Source organism: Vulpes lagopus, chromosome 1 (genome assembly GCF_018345385.1).
Source record: "Vulpes lagopus strain Blue_001 chromosome 1, ASM1834538v1, whole genome shotgun sequence".
Classification (NCBI taxonomy): domain Eukaryota; kingdom Metazoa; phylum Chordata; class Mammalia; order Carnivora; family Canidae; genus Vulpes; species Vulpes lagopus.
The window spans coordinates 69,074,651-69,095,947 of record NC_054824.1 but is presented as its reverse complement, the minus strand read 5'-3'; the positions used below and the strand labels follow the sequence as shown (position 1 = coordinate 69,095,947).

At 40.9% G+C, this 21,297-nt stretch overlaps 3 protein-coding genes across 9 annotated transcripts in view; 2 read left to right on the top strand and 1 right to left on the bottom strand.

Annotated features, from left to right (window-relative positions):
* UHRF1BP1 (UHRF1 binding protein 1) overlaps nt 1–5,038 on the top strand; it is a 61,866-nt gene extending 56,828 nt beyond the window's left edge. For all 3 annotated transcript variants that reach the window (XM_041757620.1, XM_041757612.1, XM_041757606.1), the window contains one exon: nt 8–5,038. In XM_041757620.1, the coding sequence (XP_041613554.1) occupies nt 8–133 (126 nt within the window). In that variant the 3' untranslated portion in view covers nt 134–5,038. The remainder of the gene's footprint in view (nt 1–7) is intronic.
* A 215-nt stretch (nt 5,039–5,253) lies between these two features.
* TAF11 (TATA-box binding protein associated factor 11) lies at nt 5,254–13,465 on the bottom strand. Of its 2 annotated transcripts, none has more exons than XM_041757671.1 (6): nt 13,251–13,465; nt 12,088–12,784; nt 8,720–8,868; nt 7,019–7,106; nt 6,584–6,680; nt 5,254–5,926 (listed from the first exon to the last, which is right to left on the bottom strand). In XM_041757671.1, exons 2-6 carry the CDS (start codon nt 12,256–12,258, stop codon nt 5,796–5,798), a joined length of 636 nt encoding a protein of 211 aa, XP_041613605.1. In that variant the 5' UTR covers nt 12,259–12,784; nt 13,251–13,465; the 3' UTR covers nt 5,254–5,795. The 2 variants fall into 2 exon arrangements, with proteins under 2 accessions (XP_041613605.1, XP_041613596.1); XM_041757662.1 differs by having other exon boundaries at nt 13,292–13,465.
* A 116-nt stretch (nt 13,466–13,581) lies between these two features.
* The window catches only part of ANKS1A (ankyrin repeat and sterile alpha motif domain containing 1A), a 181,622-nt gene continuing 173,906 nt past the window's right edge, over nt 13,582–21,297 (top strand). For 3 of the 4 annotated variants that reach the window (XM_041757646.1, XM_041757639.1, XM_041757632.1), the window contains exon 1: nt 13,582–13,904. In XM_041757646.1, the coding sequence (XP_041613580.1) occupies nt 13,714–13,904 (191 nt within the window). In that variant the 5' untranslated portion in view covers nt 13,582–13,713. The remainder of the gene's footprint in view (nt 13,905–21,297) is intronic. The other variant, XM_041757651.1, reaches the window with a different exon arrangement.

Genomic DNA, 21,297 nt, shown 5'->3' with positions numbered 1-21,297 from the left:
TCTCCAGGTGAAAGAATTGCATACCCTACAAAAGGAACTTACAGAAACTAAACAAGCATTGGCCAATGCCAACCAGGATAAAGAAAGACTGCTTCAGGAGATTAGGAAATATAATCCCCTCTTTGAGCTGTGATAACAGTGGCTCAGCCATGTGTGCCAAGGGGAGAGGAGGAGGTCACCAGCAATAGCACCACCTATGACAGAAGGCAGCAGCCAGCACTGAAATCTGCTAAGGATGCCAGAGGGACTGGGGAGCACTCAACTCATTCCTCGTGCTGTCCTTACTCCTAGCTGTTCTGATTTGGGCGGAACACAGGGCAAAGAACGACTATGTTCTAAGGAATGGGGGGCAGCTTTGCACGTGGCTCAAGCATCATGTCATGCCTATATAAAGCCTTTTGGCCCTTTGCACACTAGGTGGATCTGCTCGACACCATAGGGCCATTTCACCACTTGGTTTCATGGCAGAGATATTTGCTTCCTCTACAACCTGTGCGAACAAGAGAAAGTACCCACTCCTCAGTTACCCACAGAGCCACCAAAGATTCTATGTCCCAGAGCTTCCTGTAGCAGACCCGAAAAGTCTCTGGCCTGAGCTTTGGCCATGGTAGTAGAGTGGAATAGGAAATAGGCAGCAGGGCAGGGGCTAGGAGAGGCACAGGAGTAAGGGAGACTTGGATGCTGCCTTTTTTGGGAAAGGAGCCAATCTTATACCATCTTGGCTGATACTGCAATCACATTTTTCAGGGTTAAGGTTCTTTTGTTATACTATCATCATTGTGATGCTATGGTAGAAAGTAAACAATGGTACTGGCTCATTTGTGTCATCTTACCTTTCTATAACATAATTTATTTGAAAATTTAAATCAAGAAAAAAATACGAGCTAGGCTGAAGGTATAATGTGTAAGAATCATTAGGGGAGCTTGTCCTGAGCCCACTGTTGTCTGCTGGAGTGCTCTCTGTCTTTCACAGCTGTACTTCAGAAGTGATTTCCTCTGTCTCCCTGGGCTCCCTGGCACATCTGCTCTCCCAGTTCTGGGACTTTCTACCAGCACTATCCTTTGCACTTGGTGGTTTGGGAGCTGAAAATGTGTTTTAAACTGTAATGTAAACATCTCAACTTGTTGCCTCTCATAACCCTCTATCACTGTGGCTTTTTAAAATCATGTAATTTTGGCTTAAGTAAAAAAACAAAACAAAACCCCTTCAATCTACCTAGGTTTTCTCCTTGCCCCATGCAAGAGCTATTTCCCCCCTTTCTTTCCTACCTTATTCTTCCCCAGCATTCTACCTTCACCCATACTGCTCTGTAATATACTTCAAGCTATGTTTATTGGACAGAAGTTCATCAGCTAACTTACCTTGAATTGGTAAGATGGTAAAATTAGTGATTCGGTGGTGTCACATAAGTCTTAATCACATGACATATTGGAGAAAGAGAAATGTTTTCCTTTATGGGAAATCATGCCTGACTTGCATATTCTAGTTTCTTGAGGATAAAAAGAAACATACATCCAAGAAAGAACAAGATACAATTTTCTCATACTGGTAAAGAACTTTTGTCAAGGTCTTCACTAAAGCAACTTTAAAAACACCAGTTACTATGAGATACAGGAATATTTTGTCATGCTTAGGAAACAACTTAGAGACTTAAGAATAAACATCTTTCTGGAGATAATACTAACAGAGGAACAGAGGAAGTTTCCTGTGGGTTGATGCTTAGTTTAACCTTAAGGTTTTTACAAATTACCTGAAAGTAGGATATTATAATGCAGTCAGTAAAGATAAACCAGAAGGGATTAAAAAAAACAAAACAAAACCACAGAAGGCCCACAAGCCGAACTGTGACAACACAGGAAAAGGATAGGTAAGGTTCAGTCTAGGGAAGTATAAAGTAATAGAAGAATCAGCAAGGCAGCAAGCTGTTAGAATTCAGCACAGTAACCTAACCATTGCTGAGGAGAAGGTGGGGTCAATGTGCTGCTCTGGCTCAAAGCCCAAATGAGTTATCAGGAAGGGCTCACAGAGACAACACAGAAAATAGGGCTTCATAGAAAACCATTTCAATGGCTTAAATTATCTGTGCACTGATAGTGACCTTATTTACAAAATACGTGGTAAAGGGAGGAAAGGTCCAGAGAATAGCAAAAATTATAAGGGGGTGGAGATACTTCCACACGAGGACACGTGTAGAATGTTGGCTCTGACTCTGGAAAGATAAAAGTTGAGGGTAGTGTGAAATCAGATATCCAGCTGAGAGGAAGGACATGCTCACCAAGTCCTGATATACTAGCTCTGGGGTTTAGCCTCATGGCCTTAGGTACAAGAAAGCACTTCTCAGAGTAAATCAGAAACTTAAGTTGCTCATTGTTCAGCAAGTGATGCTGGCAGAGCTATATATGAGTGGTGGGGGTTTTAGAGGAATCCTTGTATGGTGGCTTTCCAAAGGAATCATGGAAAACTAGTGCTATTTGATACACCGCAACTGAGAGGGTAACTGTGTTCCTCTATGCACTCCCCCTTAATGCTCCTTTGGAGGCATAATATTGAACAAAATGATCACTGGTCCTCTCAGGTACGGCCTTTCTAATGTTCTTAGAGGAGGCCTTGAGGAGGGAGATCAGTGGCCGGAAAATAGAATCATTCAAACTTAGACTCACCTGAATTGGTTTTTTTATTTTATTAAAAAAGATTTTATTTACTTATTCATGAGACACACACATACACACACAGAGAGAGAGAGAGAGAGAGAGAGAGAGAGGAGAGAGAGAGGCAGGCTCCATGCAGGGAGCCCATCATGGGACTCAATCCGAGGTCTCCAGGATCACACCCTGGGTGGAAGGCAGGCACTAAACTGCTGAGCCACCTGGGCTGCCCCCTGAATTGGTTTAAAATCACATTCTGATTCTCTTTCCCTTCCCTCCTCCCCCCCACCTCCCCAGTGTCCCTCTGGTCCCTCTCGTATCCCTCCATGCAAAGAAAATGCCTAATGGGCATTGCTTGATATATCTTCACTTTAAGCCTGTGCTTGCTGATAGGCAATACAAGCAAATCTGGCAAACATCCAGGCTAAGCCCTTCAGTGGCCAGAGTTCAGTCAGGTTTCCAGGTTCTCTGGATTTCTTGTCCATATGACAGATGGAGCTCTAGAATTTCTGACTTTCCTATGTGGCATCCTTGGCCCTGTGTCTTGAAATACTCCTGCAGGAAATGGTAGGGGTCATTGTCTCAATGCATTTTATTAACAATTATCTTGTATAACTTATACTCCTGTTTGTTGGGGGAAATACGCATAATGAAGAAATGTGATCTGGTTGTTAGTCCTTAGGATAGATATAATGTAAAGGAAAAAAAAAAAGAAAGGAAAATAGTAGTGCTTTGGACTGCTTATGATTTCTGTCTTGGAGCTTTAAGACTCTGAACAAGAAATAACAATACCTCAAGAAAATGGAGTGATAGCACCACTATCTCTCAAAGACCTCAGCTGCTGCACATCACCATTTCAGCTGTGAAGCATTTACAACTATATATCATCTATGATTGTCAAGATTTCCTGTTTACATGGGTGTATTGGAGATAGGTGTTAGTGCATATGGACTAGTTTAAATATCTCTTAGCTGAACTGCAGGGTGGTTATTGACCTCAAATTTGTTTTCAACTCACTGGAATAATTAACCTCATTTCTTTGACTTAAGTCCAAAGGAATGGGTTCTATTCTTGTGATGGCTGCTTTTGCTGTTTTATGTAACCTGACCCTCATTTTGCCATGGGCCTCAAATTCTATGTACCCTTTTCATGGTTCTCAAAGGAATGGTTTTTGTGTACAGAATATATATAAGGGATAAACACTGCCCCTCAACATACCCCATAATTTAAATGCTTCCATTTAGCTCATTTACATTAGTTCCCCCTTAGTCCAGTTCACCGGGGCGGTGGAAGGCAGGTAGTTTAAAGTATTACCATAGTGATACAGGAATTTGCCATTCTAAACCTTTACACTAAAGGTCTGTTTTTATCATTTAATACTCACCTATACTTCTAAAATCAGTTTTAGTAATGTGACAACACTGTGGAAACAAATGAACATTGCTGAAGTGCTAATAGACATTTGGTTATTTGTGAACTGCAAAAGCTATCATTACCTTGCGATTTACCATAGTCATTGCTGTTTCAAGAGAAGCTGGTGTGCTGAAACATCCTTTAGTGGACTACAGCCCTCACCTCGATCTTCCCCCACCTTCTACTAGAATAGGAATATTCCCATTCTCTGGATAGGTATGGATGGTAGCTCTTGTTGAGTGGGGATTATTTTCCCTATCTTACAACAGACATAAGGAGAAACACTCTAGGAGAATCTTATTGTTAGGTGGCTAGACTTGAGATGTGACCTTTCTCCCTTATTACTTTTAAATTTCAGCCTCATCCAGTATCTCAAATTGCAATAGATACAGTTCTTATAATCGTTAAAAAAAATAAATAAATAAAAATTCCTGTTAGAGCTGAGAGACTATCTGCCTTTCCCCTCTCCAGTTTATTAGTTTTCAATCAAGATTTAACCTGAGTCTTACAGCATTTCTTTGTGGAATGCCCCACTGAAATGTCTTCTTCACTGGCTACATGTATGTTTAAAGACGGGTTTTAATGTAAGATATGAAAAGTCAGATTTGCTCAACTTTGTGAGTCCAAGCTGTTTCCCCTCCATCAGGGTGCTGAACAGATTGACATCTTTTAAGATGTGCTCAGGAAAGCATCAAAAGAGAACAGCTTCAAAACTCTTCTTCCTATAACACTGAATGACAGAGGAAAGAATTCTTGGGGATTGCCAATTATATACAGTAAGTAGCCTTATTACTGCTAATCACTGTCAATAAAAGGTCACTCCATTCCCCTCTATTTGAGGAAACCAATGAGAATGTATCTAATGAACTGGACTACTGGTCAGTGTTGGGAAATTTTAATGTTGCATTATCAAATCAAACCTTGAGCGTACTGGTTCTGTGAACCACCTGAAAAAAGCAAATTAAACTTACTAAACGTTGGTTGTGGTATTTCTGTTTATAGGAACCTGAAATATATGGGCTTTTACATTATTTTTAAGGGTTTAAATACTCTTTAATTTTAATGATTCTAGTAGAAAATGGGAAGGGCTCAAATTTTCGAAAAAAGCCAAGACCAGTTTTATTCTGACACCAAAAAAGAATGATGAACTTCTCCCCATTCCAACCAACTAGATGTAAAATGAATACACATATGGCAAGTTGGAAAACAGTTTAATGATCATTCCCCAAAATCCATAGGAGAACTTTACACATTTACAAGGGCAAATTTTCTGCTACTTCCATTATCACTGTGTTCTTTGTGGTAAAATATCTCGTGTCAAAAGCTTCTGGTAGTTTCATTTACTTAAAACCAGATGGAGGAAACAACCTAAGTCACAGCAACTTCATGCTTCAGTGTGAAACTATCAAAGCTCTCTTAGAAAGGTTTTTCTCTCTGAAAGTAGCTTCCCTGTCTAGAAGATGCTTAAAGGCCCATGTACCTTCTTCCAACTAGCCAAGAAACAGTTAAATGCCTCAAAATACCCAAAGAGGTCTCAATATTTAGTCAAGCATGTATGAAACAGGCTGCATGCCTTTTAGATGTGATGAATATCAGAGTTCTGAGAAAGACATTAAAAATCATCATGGAATCCTTGGAGGACTGAGATACTAAAGCACCAGTGCAAAAGTCTCATGTAGTAGGAAGTCCAGAACCAGTACTTCCTCCTTCAGTACCAGGCCTTTCTAGGCTTTGATCTAGAAAAAGATGATTTTTTTGTGCTTTGAGTTGGGGATCTGTCCCTTCGACTTTAACCTCCGAACAGCCTCCCTCATATGTTTGGGTTGTAGTGGTGGCATTTCTCCCCACTTCTCACACACATCCAGTGCTAAAAAAGAGGACAGGAGGAAAGCTTCATTGTCACACAAAGACTTCATATCACACAATCCATTTGAATCCTGTAATTCCCATTAACCCTTCTTAAGCTTGCTAAGGAAATAAATCAAGACATTTTCCCTTCTTAAGAGAATGCTATGAAACAGGTCATGTTAACTTTAGTATAATATATCATATCAGGCTTTATCATAGGCAACACTTTAAAACATATCTTCTGCTTGAAAAAATAAAACATTCCTCTGACAAGATTAGCAATACATAGTAGCCAGGTTCTTTCCTGACAGACAGAGGGCAGTTCCCATGGGTCATAACACTGGGGACTATACCTCATCCACCACACTGGTGAGCCCCCGTGATTGCTTTTCTTGTGTCTTTAATTTGGCATCAGAAATGAACAAAGTCCATTGGAGAAAAATAAGTTTGGTTCTGTCACCCTGGGCTGAGGACAAGAATCAAAGGAGATTTCCCAGATGCTTCCTTGTCTCTGAGTATTAAAACTTTTGAGGAATAATGGTCATGCCCTCCTGAATACAAGGTGCCCCACTTGGTTTACTCCTAGTGCAAATGGAAACTCCCACAAGTACTCTAATAGGTCCCTTAGTATAGATCTTCTTGAAAATAAGACCACCAGAGTATCAATAATACTCACCTTCTTCTACCACTTCCCCGACAAAGACCTTGGAAATACCAGACATAGCAATAACGACATTCTGAGACACAGAGGTTCCAGTGATGGACTGGATCAGCTTGAAAGAAGGACAAAGACCATGAATTAAGATAGTCAAGAACTGGTTTTGGAATACAGTACCCTTAAGAGTTTTTCTCAGTGCTAAAGGCTGGATGCTGAAATTAAGACTATTAAAACAAGGATTTGGGTGTACAGTGACTTACTCTGTATGTAGAGACCGTATCCTTATAATATAAAACCCCAATTCCTAATTGAGGGGCATGTTACTTTTATTTTCCTGCATGAATGATCCACCCGTTTGACTAACACATCACTCAAAATGCCAATGGACATAGCTCATGCATCTAGTTCAGCTCTCAAATTTGATGGAAATGAAGTGTGGTAGTCCATTCTTACCCTTTTAATGGCTGCCTTAGGGAAAGCTGACCGGCGATACATTTCATAACGGTTCAGCTGCTCCTCCGAAAAAGAAGAAACCAGGATTCTAGACAAAGATTCAGGTAATTAAAGTGGCTTACAAGAATGAATGCTTAAGATATATTATTACATCAATAAAAGCAAGTTTCGGACAATTAGTGAATTTTCAAGGGGTCAATAGCATTAGGCTTGGTGCATACAAGGAATGAAGATAAAATATTTTTATTCTTAAGGAACTTGAGAAAAAGTGAAAATAAAACTTCCTTTCTACTTCATTAAGCATAAAAACTTGAATAACAATGTTGGGTCACTATATAATATACTATCTAGATTGTATTTTCAGCACTTTGCTCTCTCTCCTCATAACTCTATACCTTTACTACACATTGATGGTAAACATTTGATACATAAATTTATATTCAAACCAGTAGTTTTCAACATTAATAGATTTAGGGTAAAATATTTGTAAAATATATGGAAAGTGATTAATACTTTCAAATAAATAAAAAGATGGCTATATTAATTTAGAAAACGAGCAAAGGACATGAATAGGGAATTTGCAAAAATACCAATGGCCAATACAGAAAAAAATTAACCTTCATTATTAACTAAAGAAATTAAAATTGATAACATTTTCATGAATCAGACAAGTATTATAAAGCACAGTATTAGTAAGAATGGGAGGATACAAAAACTCATACCTGCTGGTAGAGTGTTAAGTGAACAACCTTTCTGGAAAAGAATTTGGAAATGTGTATGAAGAGCCTTTGAAAATATTCATACCGTTTGAACTGGCAATTCACTTCTAGGAGTTTATTTAGGAAATAAATGGACAAGTATGTAAAATGTGCTCAAAGATACTTGTCATAATGTTGTCAAAAGAAAAAAAAAGGAACTATAGGGGTTATTTATCTGCATAATGGAATATAACGAAGCCACTGCAATTGAGGATTTATGGGCATATTTACTGACAAGAAAATATTTAGCTACACATATCAAACATTAAAAACAAATCTGAAAACAACAACAACCAAAACCCCCAAATCTGAAGAAGTATATAAGCAAATATATATCCGGGGTTACTCTGGGTGGTGGGATTATAGGTAATTATTTTTTCCATTTTTCTGTATTCTCTGAATAATTTCCAACAAGCCCATACTACTTTTATAATCAGAAAACACAGTGAGGGGTGCCTGGCTGGCTCAGCCCAGTGGAATGTGTGACTCTTGATCTAGGGCTTGTGGGTTTGAGCCCCATGTTGGGTGTAGAGATTACTTAAAAATAAAATCTTAAAAAGAAAACAACCCCCAAACACTACAATGAAGCTACTTCCAAGTAAAGAAAATTATGACCTAGATATATAATTACTGATATGGAAAACATTCACCAGATATAATATGAAAAACAGGTTACAAATAGTAATATCTTTGAAAAAAATTCTAGATATGTATGTATAGAAAATATCTTGGAGACTATATACCAAAATATGAACAGTGTTTATCTCTGGTAATAAAGTGATATCTTTCTTTTTACTTATATTTCCTAAAATGTAACATAGGATATTTGCTTTATTTTCTTTTGAATATAAAAAAGTAAAAAAAAATTAAAGGCCAAAGAAACTAACTTTGTGTGGTCAAATTAGAGCCTTGGAATGGGGAAAAAAATCACAAAGTGACTTACTGCATCTTTTGAATCTCATCTTCATCCACTTTTTGCTTCTTCTCTTTCTTTTCTTTGGTATCTATTTTTATTTTTTTGGCTGCAGGAGTAAGCAAAGAGGAGTCTTCCCTTTCAACTGCTGTTAAATCTGAGATGTCCTGATTCTTGAGCTGAAAAGACAAAAGAAACCCTTTTATATATATTCAAGCCTACATTCCAGACTTGGGCAAGGTAAGAGTTCATTCACATTACAACACAACAAACCTATTATTCAGTAGTTTTTTGGTCCCAAGCCCTGGCTGTGCCATCACACGTAAGACACACTCTCTCTCCTAGAGAAGTTTATAGCTCAGCTGTGTAATCCAGTTTTCCAGTTTAGCTATGATCATAGCTTTAGTATGTATTCACAAAAGAAACGATGTGCCAAAGATAATGAAAACCACTCTGCCTCCTTGAGCCCACTTTCCTGACCTCACTCTTTAGAAGGGATGTCAGAAAAGTCCTCTCCAACCAGCCAGTTCTTCTGCCTCTAAATCTATAGAACTCTTTATTGCTGATGATTCCATCTGGAAAGAACATTAAAAAGGAGGCACCTTCCCATCAAAACAGTGTTTCTTTGGATTTGGAAATTTTAGTAATTTTTTAAAAAAGTAATTTCTACCCTCAGCTAGGGCTTAAAATCATGACCCTGAGATCAAGAGTCCCATGTTCTACCTATTGAGCCAGCCAGGCGCCCCTGGATTTGGAACTTAAAAGTGAGCTTCTCTAACAGGTAGTGCTCTTCTCTTCCTATCTTTCATTCTACTGTATCATACTAATATTTATTTCCCATTGCTAGACTGAAAACTTTTTTTTTAAAGATTTTATTTATTTATTTATTCATGAGAGACACAGAGAAAAGCAGAGACATAGGCAGAGGGAGAAGCAGGCTCCATGCAGGGAGCCCAATGTGGGATTCGATCCCGGGTTTCCAGGATCATGCCCTGAGCCAAAGGCAGATGTTTAACTGCTGAGCCACCCAGGCGTCCCCTAGACTGAAAACTTTTTGAAGATAGATTTCTTATTAATCTCTCCCCACATAAGCATTTAACATAAATTTACTTGTACTAGATGTTTAATAGCAATTAAAATCCAAATTCATCCTCTCCATCTTAATGTAAGATCAAAAGACACAACAAACCTCATTAATGGGATTTAATCTGTTTTCCCTAAAGAGGAACTCACATAAACTCATACAGGAATATGAGGGGGCAGGTGAAAGTGAAGGTAGTATATCTTTAAAAAACCTTTCCATTTCTTCTCTAGTTATTTAATACATATTTTCTAACCTCTTTGTGCTTTAATTTTGGTGATTTATATTTTCCTTAAAAATGAGCCATTTTTCTTAGACATTAAAATTTATTTGGCCTAATCTTGAACATCAAGTATTTCTGGTTTGTTCTGTTCTTCTCGTTTCTTGAGTTGGGTGCTTATCTCCTGTTTGTTAACAAAAATATAGAAAGCTATGAATTTTTCTGTAAATAAGGTATTGGCCAAAGCCCATAGGATTTGATGTCATGTTCTCTTTGTTAATTTCTTTAAGGGCTATTTTTATTTTTTATTTATTTTTTAATATGTTATTTATTTATTTATGAGAGACACAGAGAGAGGCAGAGGCACAGGCAGAGGGAGAAGCAAGCCCCCTGCAAGGAGCCTGATTCAGGACTCCATCTCAGATCCCAGGATTAGGACCTGAGCCGAAGACAGACGCTCAACTGCTGAGCTATCCAGGCAACCGAAGGGCTATTTTTTAAAAAAGATTTTATTTATTTGAGAGAGACAGATAATGCATGAGCAGGGGGAGAGGGGCAGAGGAAGAATCAGACTGCCTGCTGAACAGGGAGTTGAGGTGGGGCTCAATCCCAGGATCCTGAGTTCATGTCCTGAATCAACGGCAGACCCTCACTGACTGAGCCACCCAGGCACCGCATCTAAGGGCTATTTAAAAAAAAACAGTTTAAAATATTCAGGTGTGGGATCCCTGGGTGGTGTAGTGGTTTAGCGTCTGCGTTTGGCCCAGGGCGTGATCCTGGAGACCTGGGATCGAATCCCACGTTGGGCTTCCTGCATGGAGCCTGCTCCTCCCTCTGCCTACGTCTCTGCCTCTCTCTCTCTCTCTCTCTGTGTGTGATTATCATGAATAAATAAATAAAATCTTAAAAAAATAAAATATTTAGGTGCTAGTTTTTTGGGGGGGAGTGGAGATGGGGAGAAGCTTTTTGTTGTAAGTTTTAGGATTATTGCAGGATGTGGCCTGTTTGATTTCTACTTTTAAGAATTTGTGTTTTTCTTTATGGTTTGGTATATGGTCAAGTTTTAAAAAGTATTTCAGGAATACAAAAAAAAATCCTCTGTTGGGTGCAAATTTCTGTATGTAGTGAGCTATTTATGGAACTAAGTCAATTATTCAAATCTTCTCTGTCCTTCAGATCTGTTTTCAAGGCTCTTTCTTGAAATAGCCTCAGCCCATTTTTCTTTTTCTAGAACTTCTTTATATATCTTGATGCAACTTAATGCTCTGAAAGGCTGTTTCTGTTTAATAGGATGCCCTCCCTTATGACCTCTATAAGTCCCTAAGAACCTCTAAGACCCCAAGAGTTTATTTCTAGAAATGGAACAGAGAGAACGGAGATTCTGGTTCCCTGACTGATGCTCAGTTAGACAACACTGCTGAGCTCTTGGGGTGGCACAATGGATGGGTTTGGTGTTTTAATGCTATAGAGACCCTTGGACATTAGCACCCAGGTCAATGCAGTAGTTAAATGTTGGAAGGAGTAAAAACGTGACTAACCCAGTAAGTCCCTCAGAGTCTCCATTGAACGATTCTGCAGCATGTAATGACAAAGTTATGCTTGAGCAACATCTAGGAGAAACCATATTTCGGTCAAAGGGGTTCTAGGAATCCTGGCTTCTAGCTCTTGCATTAAGTCTTAGTGTGACATCAGGACCCAATTCTTCACCAGGAAAACCAAGAGGCTATGCCAAAGTCCCTGAGGGGCGTCTGGGTGGCTTCCTGAGTAGGGAAGGAGGCGACTCTTGATCTCACCGTCGTGTTCAAGTCCCACCTTGGGGGTAGAGTTTACGTAAAAAAAAAAAAAAAAATCCCTTATAAGTAGCCTTGCCAGGTAAGGGCAAGGATTAAAAGTATTAAACCCAATGGCTAGGTCTCTGGAACCGAAGCACCATTAAAGTTTTGTCTCTTCCCTCTCCCCGCCCACCTTTGCATATCTAGAGAGTTATGGTGAGTTAGAGTTTTATCTTAGCTTGGAGGGACCAACCAGGAAGGCGGTCGGGCGAGCACTAAAAATCTCGGAATACTCCTCTAGCCTCATCAACACTTCCCTCCCTACCTCGCCTTCTTCGGCCGTGGCTTCCTTCAAGTCCCCATCTCCGTCCACGTCAGTTTCCTCCGGGATTCCGTCAGTATCTGTAGGCCCGGGGACCCCGGGAGCAGCGGCCGTTTCATCTGACTCCCTTGCCTCTCCACCTTTTTCCGTGGGCGACTCGCAGGCATTATCCATAGCGGTAAGAAAAAGAGCGGAGAGATCGCCCTCCTGTCAGATCCTGGAGCTCACGCACGACCTACTGGAGCACAGCAGCCCCGAAGCTTACTTCCTGTCGTCGCTCTGTGATGACATCACTCCTACGGCTCCTCGGAGGGGACAGTTTGAAGCACGTTTAGAGTACTTCAGGACTCCCTTTTAACTCTGATTCGGTGACGGTTGGAGAGGGATGACTGAGGTTACAGAATTCAGTTTGTGGATTTTCCACACTGGGAAAGAAGAGTTGTGTTGCTTACTGAAGGACTTTTTTCTCTCTTTTTTCCCCTCCGTTCTGCCTTTCCAAAAACGAAGTTAACTGCTTAATCCGCTTTTCTCAGAGTCAAGTTTGGGGGCGGGAGAAAACTCAATTCCATTGTACGCGGGTGTGGTGGGATGCGGCTACCTGGTAAATTTATAGGCGGGGACACAGCTTCGTACATTTCAATTGGTTAGCGATCGTGGGCCTGTGTGAATCGCCAGCATTTCTCTTCGGTTCCTTATGCACCTTAAAAAAAAAAAAAAAAGTCATATAGCTCGAACAGAATTGATCCAACCCATTTATTCACGCCACAACTGTTGAGCGCCTACTTCGAGCTAGGGACAGTTCTAGTAGCAACAACACATAGTTTCTACCCGCATAAGTGATTTTTCAATTCACCGGTCCTAAAGATCGAGGTCGGTTTTACAAACCTGACTTCTTAGGTCAGTTTGGTTAATCTCATCAAAAGGAGAGGAAACAGAATCTACTGGGAAGGGAGGTCTTGTCTTTGCATATTTCACTTTAACGTGCCATTTCAGAGATTGGGACCATCAAGAAGTGGAGGGATTTTTATTCAAAAATTTTCCTCTCTCCCCTCATTGAGGTAAGTGGGGCATTCTATTCACCTCTGTATCACTAGGCCCCCACATACACCACATATTTAATTTATGCGTGCTGAAAGAATGGACTTGAAACTGTAGGTGGGCGTTACCATATTTCTCTCTTTGTTTCCACGCTGCCTGGGTGAATTACCGTATTTCCTGTCCTGTGGGCTCCCAAAACCTTTGGGGAAGGAGCGCACTTCGGGAGGCGCATACAGGTGGACTCCGTTTGTCCCCTTCCACCCGTACAGCGGGAATCTACAAGTCGCTTTCCTCTTGCGGCTGGAGGCCTATCTCCGCACTCCGGGGTCCACTTCCAGCGGCCCAAAGCCACCTGCGCCCGCCGGCCGAGCCCCGCCCACCTAGGTGGGCAAGGGGGCGGGGCGTGGGGGCGCGGTGACGCGTGACGCCAGATCCCGGAAGTGACGCACTCCTGGGGCGAAAAGGCGGGGGGAGGGGGGTGGTGTCCCCGGCCGGTTTGGGGGGTGCGTTGCCCGGAGACGGAAAGTTTGGGAGCAGGAGCAGGCTCGGCCGCAGCCCTGGGAAGGGGGTCCCGGGGGCGGTGGCCCTGGGATGGGGAAGGAGCAGGAGCTGCTGGAGGCGGCCCGCACCGGGCACCTCCCGGCCGTGGAGAAGCTGCTGTCCGGGAAGCGGCTGTCCTCGGGCTTCGGGGGTGGCGGCGGCGGCAGCGGCTCCTCCGGGAGCGGCGGCGGCGGCGGCGGCGGCCTCGGGTCCTCTAGCCATCCCCTCTCCAGTCTGCTCAGGTGAGGAACGCGCCGGGGCCGGACAGCCGCCCGGGGATCCCCTCTCCCCCGCCTGTCGCCTGGGTCTCGAGAGGTCCGCGCTCCGGGGAGCCGTTCGGGTGGTTCGCGGGGCCCGCCGGCCGGGGGCGGGCGGCCCACGGGGCGAGGGGCGCGGGTGCAGGTTCGCGCGGCGCCGGGCTGCCGTCTGGCGTCCCGACTCGGCTGTGGAGAATGGTGGGAGTGCCCGGCGGCAGCCTCCGCCGCCGCATGGCACCGCCTGGCTTCCCCTCGCCCGCCGTCGGGTGCCCGCTGTCGCACCTCACACGGCGCTTCAGAGCAAAGGAATATTCATTTTAAATCTCCCTCACCTCGTGCAGAAACTCCCACGCCTTGCAGAATCTCGCCGCTCCCCTGGAGGGGATGCTCATGATTTCCTTCTTTTGGGAACTTGGAATCTTCCACCACGCCCCACGGGACCTGGCTTTTGTTGTTTATGTTAAAATTGTGTCCGGATTTGCCACGTCCCGAGTGTTCTTTTAGCCCCTCTGGTGCTTGGAGCTTAGATTCTAGTGCGTTGTAATGAACCTCGTTGGATTAGTCTGCGAAGTGGCGTATGCGGGATTCATCAAGGGGTTTATTCGTCAAGAAACAAAGCTTTAGAAAGAGAGATTTCGGAAACTGAGGGGTGCTTTAAACTTTTCCGAGTTCTGTTGTTAAACACTTGAATCTGGAGCTTTCTGGATTCAGAGGAGAAGGCCACTTTTGCCTGGATTGGAGGGGGAGTTGGAGGTGCTTGTCAGTGTGAGTAAAATGTGTTGGTCAGCAGCACTTTCATTGCCTGTTTTCTTTTCCTTCCTTGTTCTTTTGAGGTTTTCAAGAAGTGGAAGTTCATTTAGAAATGGCTTCGCTGGCTTTTGTTCCCTATTAGTTTACGTAACTTCAGTTCCAGTGAGTTTGGACCAAAGCAGCCTGGAGGTAATAAATGTTAGGTATTAAGCACTAAGTACAAGCCCAGGTCTACACAGGAAGGTTTTTAAGTAGCCGTGTAAGGGGCATCTGGGTGGCTCAAATGGTCGGATGTCTGCCTTTGGCTCAGGTCAAGATCCAGGGATCGAGTCCCACCTTGTGCTCCCTGCTCTGCCCACTCATGCTCGGGCTCTCTCTGAAATAAATAGTCTTTAAAAAAAAAATAAGTGAATAAAAAGCAGTGTAAGAGAAGAACTCTCCCCAGGAGTTCTTTCGTGGAAGCTAAAACCAGTGCTATTTGCCACAGTTTCTCTAGCCCCTAGAACAATGTTGCCACACAGTTGGTACTCAGGATTCATTGAATAAATAGAAGTATCAATTAAAGGATGACAGATTTCTAAATAGACTCATGGTGGTACTGGCAGTAATTGTTAGTAGTTCAGAGAAATGAGATATAACTTTGGGAGTGAGGTGGAGATCAGAGCTTCCAGGAGAAGTACTTCAGCTGGCTTGAGGGATGTGAGGATTTAGAGTAGGTGAAGTTACAGTGAGAGCATTCCAGGCTGGCAAGCCATGATCAGAGGCACAGAAGCAGGAAAGGAAACTTATCTGGTGCTAGTGGGGCACTAGAAGAACTTCCTGCTGGAGCCTTGAGTGGTTGGGCATGATAAAGGGTGATAGTAATGAATGGTTACACTTCCATCTTTTAGAGTGACTTAGTCTTTCTTATGTTTGTAGTCCCAGTTCCTAGATCAGTGCCTGACAACTCATGGGTGTTCAATAGATGTACTTTGAACACATGCATTGGGTTTGGAATCTTTCCTGGATTACTTTGATATTTCTGCACTTCTGATGTCCGAGAGATGAGAGAAAGACTATACAAGTTTGGAGGTGCCTGTCTCTAATTAGATGAATAATGTAGCTTTTGGAAGTTTGCCAGAGATATACCTTAACCCTTAATATATCCTGCTGAAGTGAGAAACTTCCACATATCTCCCGCCTTCAAGGATGGGTCAGATTACTCTTACTGGTGACATTCAGAGACTTGAAATTTTGCTGAAGATTTAACTGCCCTGTGGTTAATCAAGACTGGGAAATCTTTGTTGACTACAGTGTTTTTACTTTTGGCCTCATGCTAATATATCCACTCTCTGTCATAAAGTGTAGATGGTGTCTCCATTTCCATGCATAAGAGTGTTGACTCCTGACTTGCTCTTGTATCTCTTGTAGAGATGGCCTCAGAGCTGCCTTAGCCTCTCATCCCTGTGATTCCTTTGGGCAGGGAGGATCTGCAGGCGCTAGTTACACTAGGTGTGTCATTAATTAGAGATGATTCTGGTTCAACCTAGTGAAAGATTTCTGAGCAAATGACACTCTGTATATAAATAGTCCCCAGGTCAGCATGTCCTTCCTTTTTAGGTTTGGAAATAGTAGAGGGTAGGTTCCCTGTGCCCACACTCCCCACCTCTAAGGACCTCACAAAAGCTGTGGAATCATAGCTTCAGATCTGGCCTTTGCATTAGCTGTCATGTCTTACCCTCACTAGTGCAGCTAACTGCAACCTGTGTTTGTCCAGCTGTTTGAGTGACCAAGTAAGGCTGGCAAGAATGGGAGCTTACAGCTGTAGTGGATATAAATGTTCTAAACCACATGTGTGTTTTTCTGTTCATCCACCCCAGTTCCACAAAGGTTTTGTGTTTATTCTTAAGCTACAAAATGCTCCCCTCTCACCCCATTTCTTTACTCTTACACTTCTTGGACTTAGGTCTTAACCCTCCCTAATGGTCCTAATACAGATCTCTCAGGCTTCTACTTCTTTGGAACCTATCATCTCTAGTGTACAGTAGCTTATCGGCTCATACTTTACCTGCCTACCTTTCATAGTTTATTGCTGTGGCCTGTCAGTATAATGTTTGCATATAGTAACCCTCACCAACGGAGAATGTACCTGAGAATCAGATAGTCCGCAAAAACTTCTACTAGGAAAAAAAAAAGTTGTTACAAACTTCCTATCTTTCTGCCCTTCACTTATTTACTGCACGTTTATTCAGAGGCAGATAGTATAATGCTCAAGACCACTTGTTTTGCAGTCAGACTGCATGAATTCACAGAGTACTGCCACTGCTGCCTAGCTGCTTGAGTTTATACAAATTGCTCAGCTACTTGAAGCCTCAATTTCTTTATCTGCAAAACGGGGACATTATTGTGTGCCTTATAGGTATCATCTTGGATACTGTGTGTAAGACATTTCCACAGTTCTGGCACATTGTAAGTGCTCACTGTTAACCATCTTCAGTTCAGCACATACAGTTTTGCTGTACTGCCCCTGCTGTGTGCAAAGTACCCTTCCAGACATATTATAAATTGTGTTCTTTCACATTTAGGTATGTGTTTTCTGGACTATGGCAGATTAGAAACAGTAAATAAAGAAGAGAGCCTGTTTAGGTAGGCACATCAGTGCTGTTCATTTATCTAGTGTTTATCCATCATCTACTTTGTGCTAGGCTGATTGCTAGATGCACTGCAAAGTTTAGCTCAGACCTGGCGCATAGTAGGAACTTTATGAAAATTACCCCCTCTCTTGATATGTGGTCTGTTTCCTTACAGCATTTATAGCAGTATGTCTGTGTGACAGATCGACAAAATAAGAGACAGAAAAAGCAATTAAAATCTATCATAATTTTTCCCACCTCAGTAATTTGAGACTATTAACATAGATGAGCATATCTTATACACTTGCTCAAGCCCCAGGCATCACTGTATTGTAATTTAGTGTTGTAACTGCTGTTTATTATGGCTCTTAGCCATCAAATACAGATTAAATTATGTTCAGTGTAGCATGTTAATGAAACTTGGAGAGACAGATTTTAGTTTTTTTTATCCAATATGATTCAAATAAAAATTTTATTACTTAAAAGGACAAGCAATAGATTATTTAGAAAGCATAGTTATCTAAAATGTCTAGTCCTAGAAAGGCTCTGGATGGCATGGATTTTGCTTTGTATAATATTACCTCATTTTCTGATTGTTGAACAGATGCATGCCTTTAGTTGGTACCCTGAGATAGACACTTCGTTAAACTTCTTTTTAACTCATGGTATTTTTCAGCCCTGGGTACAAATTTTTGTGTAATGCAGAGTTTGATATGTTGATGGTCATACTGAGACTACTGATTTCCAGGAAAGCAAATTTTAAATGAGAAGGCAGTAAGATTTGAGTTAGAAGTGAATTCTATCAACTAAAGGGCCAAAAGACCTGACAAAAGGAAATGTTACAGGAAAACATCATGTATTACCTTAAAACTATATTGAATTATGAACTAAATACTGATATATATGAACAATGTAAAGCAAAATGCATTCCCAGGGGTTCAGAAGCTTAGAGAAACAAAACCAAAGGCTAGGATTGAGGAGTAGATTGTGTCATGGTTTAGGAGAATTCTATACTTAATTTCTCAAGCATGAGAAGAGCGAACAAGAAAAGAAGCCAAGGAGACTTAGTGGAGAAATTGGAAAATTTATAGACAGTAGCAATAAATGTGGCTATAAATTTTAGTTTTTGCTCTACCATTTGGTGTGTATGGGGGGAGACTATCCAGAAATAGTCACGAGTTTGCCAAAAATATGAAATATTTTTTGAAATAAGGAATGAAGAATGAAAACTTTTGAAAAATGGACCCCACTTTGGGAACCATAAAAAGTTCTTCCAATATCAGAATATATGACAACTTATTCATTGTTTTTAAGAAAGATTCCTAATGTTTATGTCCGGAATTCAGACTTAAAAAAAGAAAGAATGGTTAACATAACCATTCCATTACAGTGGTCCTTCATTCACCCCCTCGAATGGATGTGTTGCTTGGAAATGATAATGACATGACAGGTTTTCTCATGCTGGCCCTGCTACTTTTGCCCTTCTCTGGTGCCAGATTTCTTTTGAATATGCCTAAGTTGAGCAAAAATGATTTTAACATCCTAAGGAGTAGGACAGTGCTGACCAAGAACTGTAGAATGTGAAGTCCTGAATGAAGGAAAATCTCATGGGCTTGTGTGATTTAAGTTCTAATTCTTCCAAGAGAATGCAACAAAACAAACAAAACACAATTATCCATTAGGATAACCATTTTCTAGATCTTACACTAAGCCTTCCTAATTCATTAAAAATGATTTTTGAAGAACTTCCTAATATATATCTGTTAAGTATGATTTTATTGGGATAGGAGTCCTTTTCCTTATTTTGGAATTGCTGTGCATTTTTGCTTTCTTTAAAGCGAAGTATGACTTTGTGTGATTATTTTATATGCAAAAATAGTGCCTAATCTTAAACTGAGTAAGGCATGTAATTGTAGAAAAAGATAATTTAACAGAAATTTGAAAAGTCAGGCATCTGACTTTTTCTGAATTCTCCAATTGAAGTTCAGTTTTTACTGTCTTAGTTACAAATTAGAGACTGGGTACAGTGAAACAATCTTGTGGTCTAAAGATTTTGATTTGTATCCAGTAAACTTCAGCATGTTCACTTGTCCTGGGAGATTATGGTCCCAGGTGAAAGTTGCATGGGTGGCCAGAAAAATCCCTTCAGAAGATTCCTTTTTTCCTCTTGGTTTGTTCACCCCAAACAGCTGTGAATTTTGGTTTGCAAAAAGGAAGTCGAAGCTATTTCTACCCTAGTTTTCAACAGGGAAAGTAAATCACTGGGTTTTATAGCTCAGAGAGACACCAAGGAAACCCCAAAAGTAGATAGTGGAGAGTTTGTTCTTGGAAATGTCAGGCTCTCCTGTGGGTAGGAACTTGGTCTCTTCTGGACAGCTCTCAGAAAATGTTCCCCACACTGATTTCCAAAAGATTACTGGGAGATTTTTTGTGGTACCGAAAATTATATTGTTAAATTCATAGAACATCTTCAAGTAACTTTGGTGTGGTTAGAGTTAATGGTGGTAATACTAGAAATTATATGTTATGGCTTCATATTTATCCTTTCTTAGTAATTTGTAGATCAAGTTTGTTTAGTTTACAAATCAAAAAAGAGTTTTTCAAACAAGTCCATTTTCTCTGCTTCATTTGTGATGTTATTACCACTATTAAAAATGGTGGAGATGGTCCAGGAAGCTGAACTGCCCGCTGGGTTGCTTAACTGGCAGAGGTTTAGCATGGCTGTTGAAGGTCAGGCTCTGACCCAACTCTGCCTTGTGAGTTAGGCAAGTTATATAACCTCTCTGAGCATCTGTGTCTTCATATGTATAATGGACATGGGATAGTAGCTACTTCCTGAAGCGGCATCACATGAGTTGAAGTATGAAAGGCACATAATGCCTGGTACATGCCAGGGACTTACTTGGTACCTAGGCTGCTAAAATCATCTGTTGGGAACCCAGTGCTTGACAGCTTGATAAACTGGAATGATAATCCTGTTGTTAAAGGACATATTTTATATTGATGCCCTTTTAAAATGTATAATAATTGATAGCAGAAACTCCCAACCTTTTCAAATGTAGTCCCATTTTTAGAAGCCTAAAAATGGTAATAGTGGCAAATTACAAGCTGATACAGGTCCACAATCTTTGGCCGGAAACATTGAGATTTAGTATCCAGAATTTTGGGGTTGTTGGAGAGGAATAGCGAGCCCCTAGTGGAATCTGGGTCAACCCTCTGAAACATTGTATTACTGCAGTGAAATCTGTCAATATTCACACTAAAGGGGATAAATATGAAGCAGTTTATCAGTTTAGGACGGGTTTAGTACCTAAACAAGTTTGCCACTAACTTTTAAAAATTTATTTTCAGAGATTTTTGGATATCTGGATTGTAAATAAAGGATTATGGATCTCCATATTTACTATAGAAAAATTACTAGACACATAAAAGCACAAAGAAGAAAATAAAATCATCTGTAATTCCACCACCTAAAGGAATTAACTGTTGTAGTTTTGGTGTATATTCTTTGGCCTTTCTTCCCTGCAATTTTTTGGCAGAAATGACGTTGTTCTGTACCTACTTTGTCTAAAAATTTCATTTAGTATATTATAAACACTTTCCTACCATTTTCTCTTCAACCTCATTTTAAATGAATGTGATATTCCATAGTGGTTATGAACTAATTTGTTTAATCCCTCCTCTGCTGTTAGATAGGAGTTTGTTTTTAGTTTTCTGCTATTGGAACAGCACTGGGATGTACCATCTTGTATCTAACATTTTGTGCATACGCATACTTGTAACATTTTATACACAGGATAGTAGATGTAATTTGAGTATTCAGCTATTGCAAAAAATCATACATGGATTTGCATTTTGAGGACTTTATAGTCATTCTAAGGACCCTTAAATCTCCTGGGTCCTTCTGATTGGAAAGCAATGTACTGAACTATGGCTGCTAAACACTACTTATATTTAGAAAGTTATCTTTGTGCAGGCATTAGATTTTTAATGGTCAAGTTGGGGCCTCTTGGGTC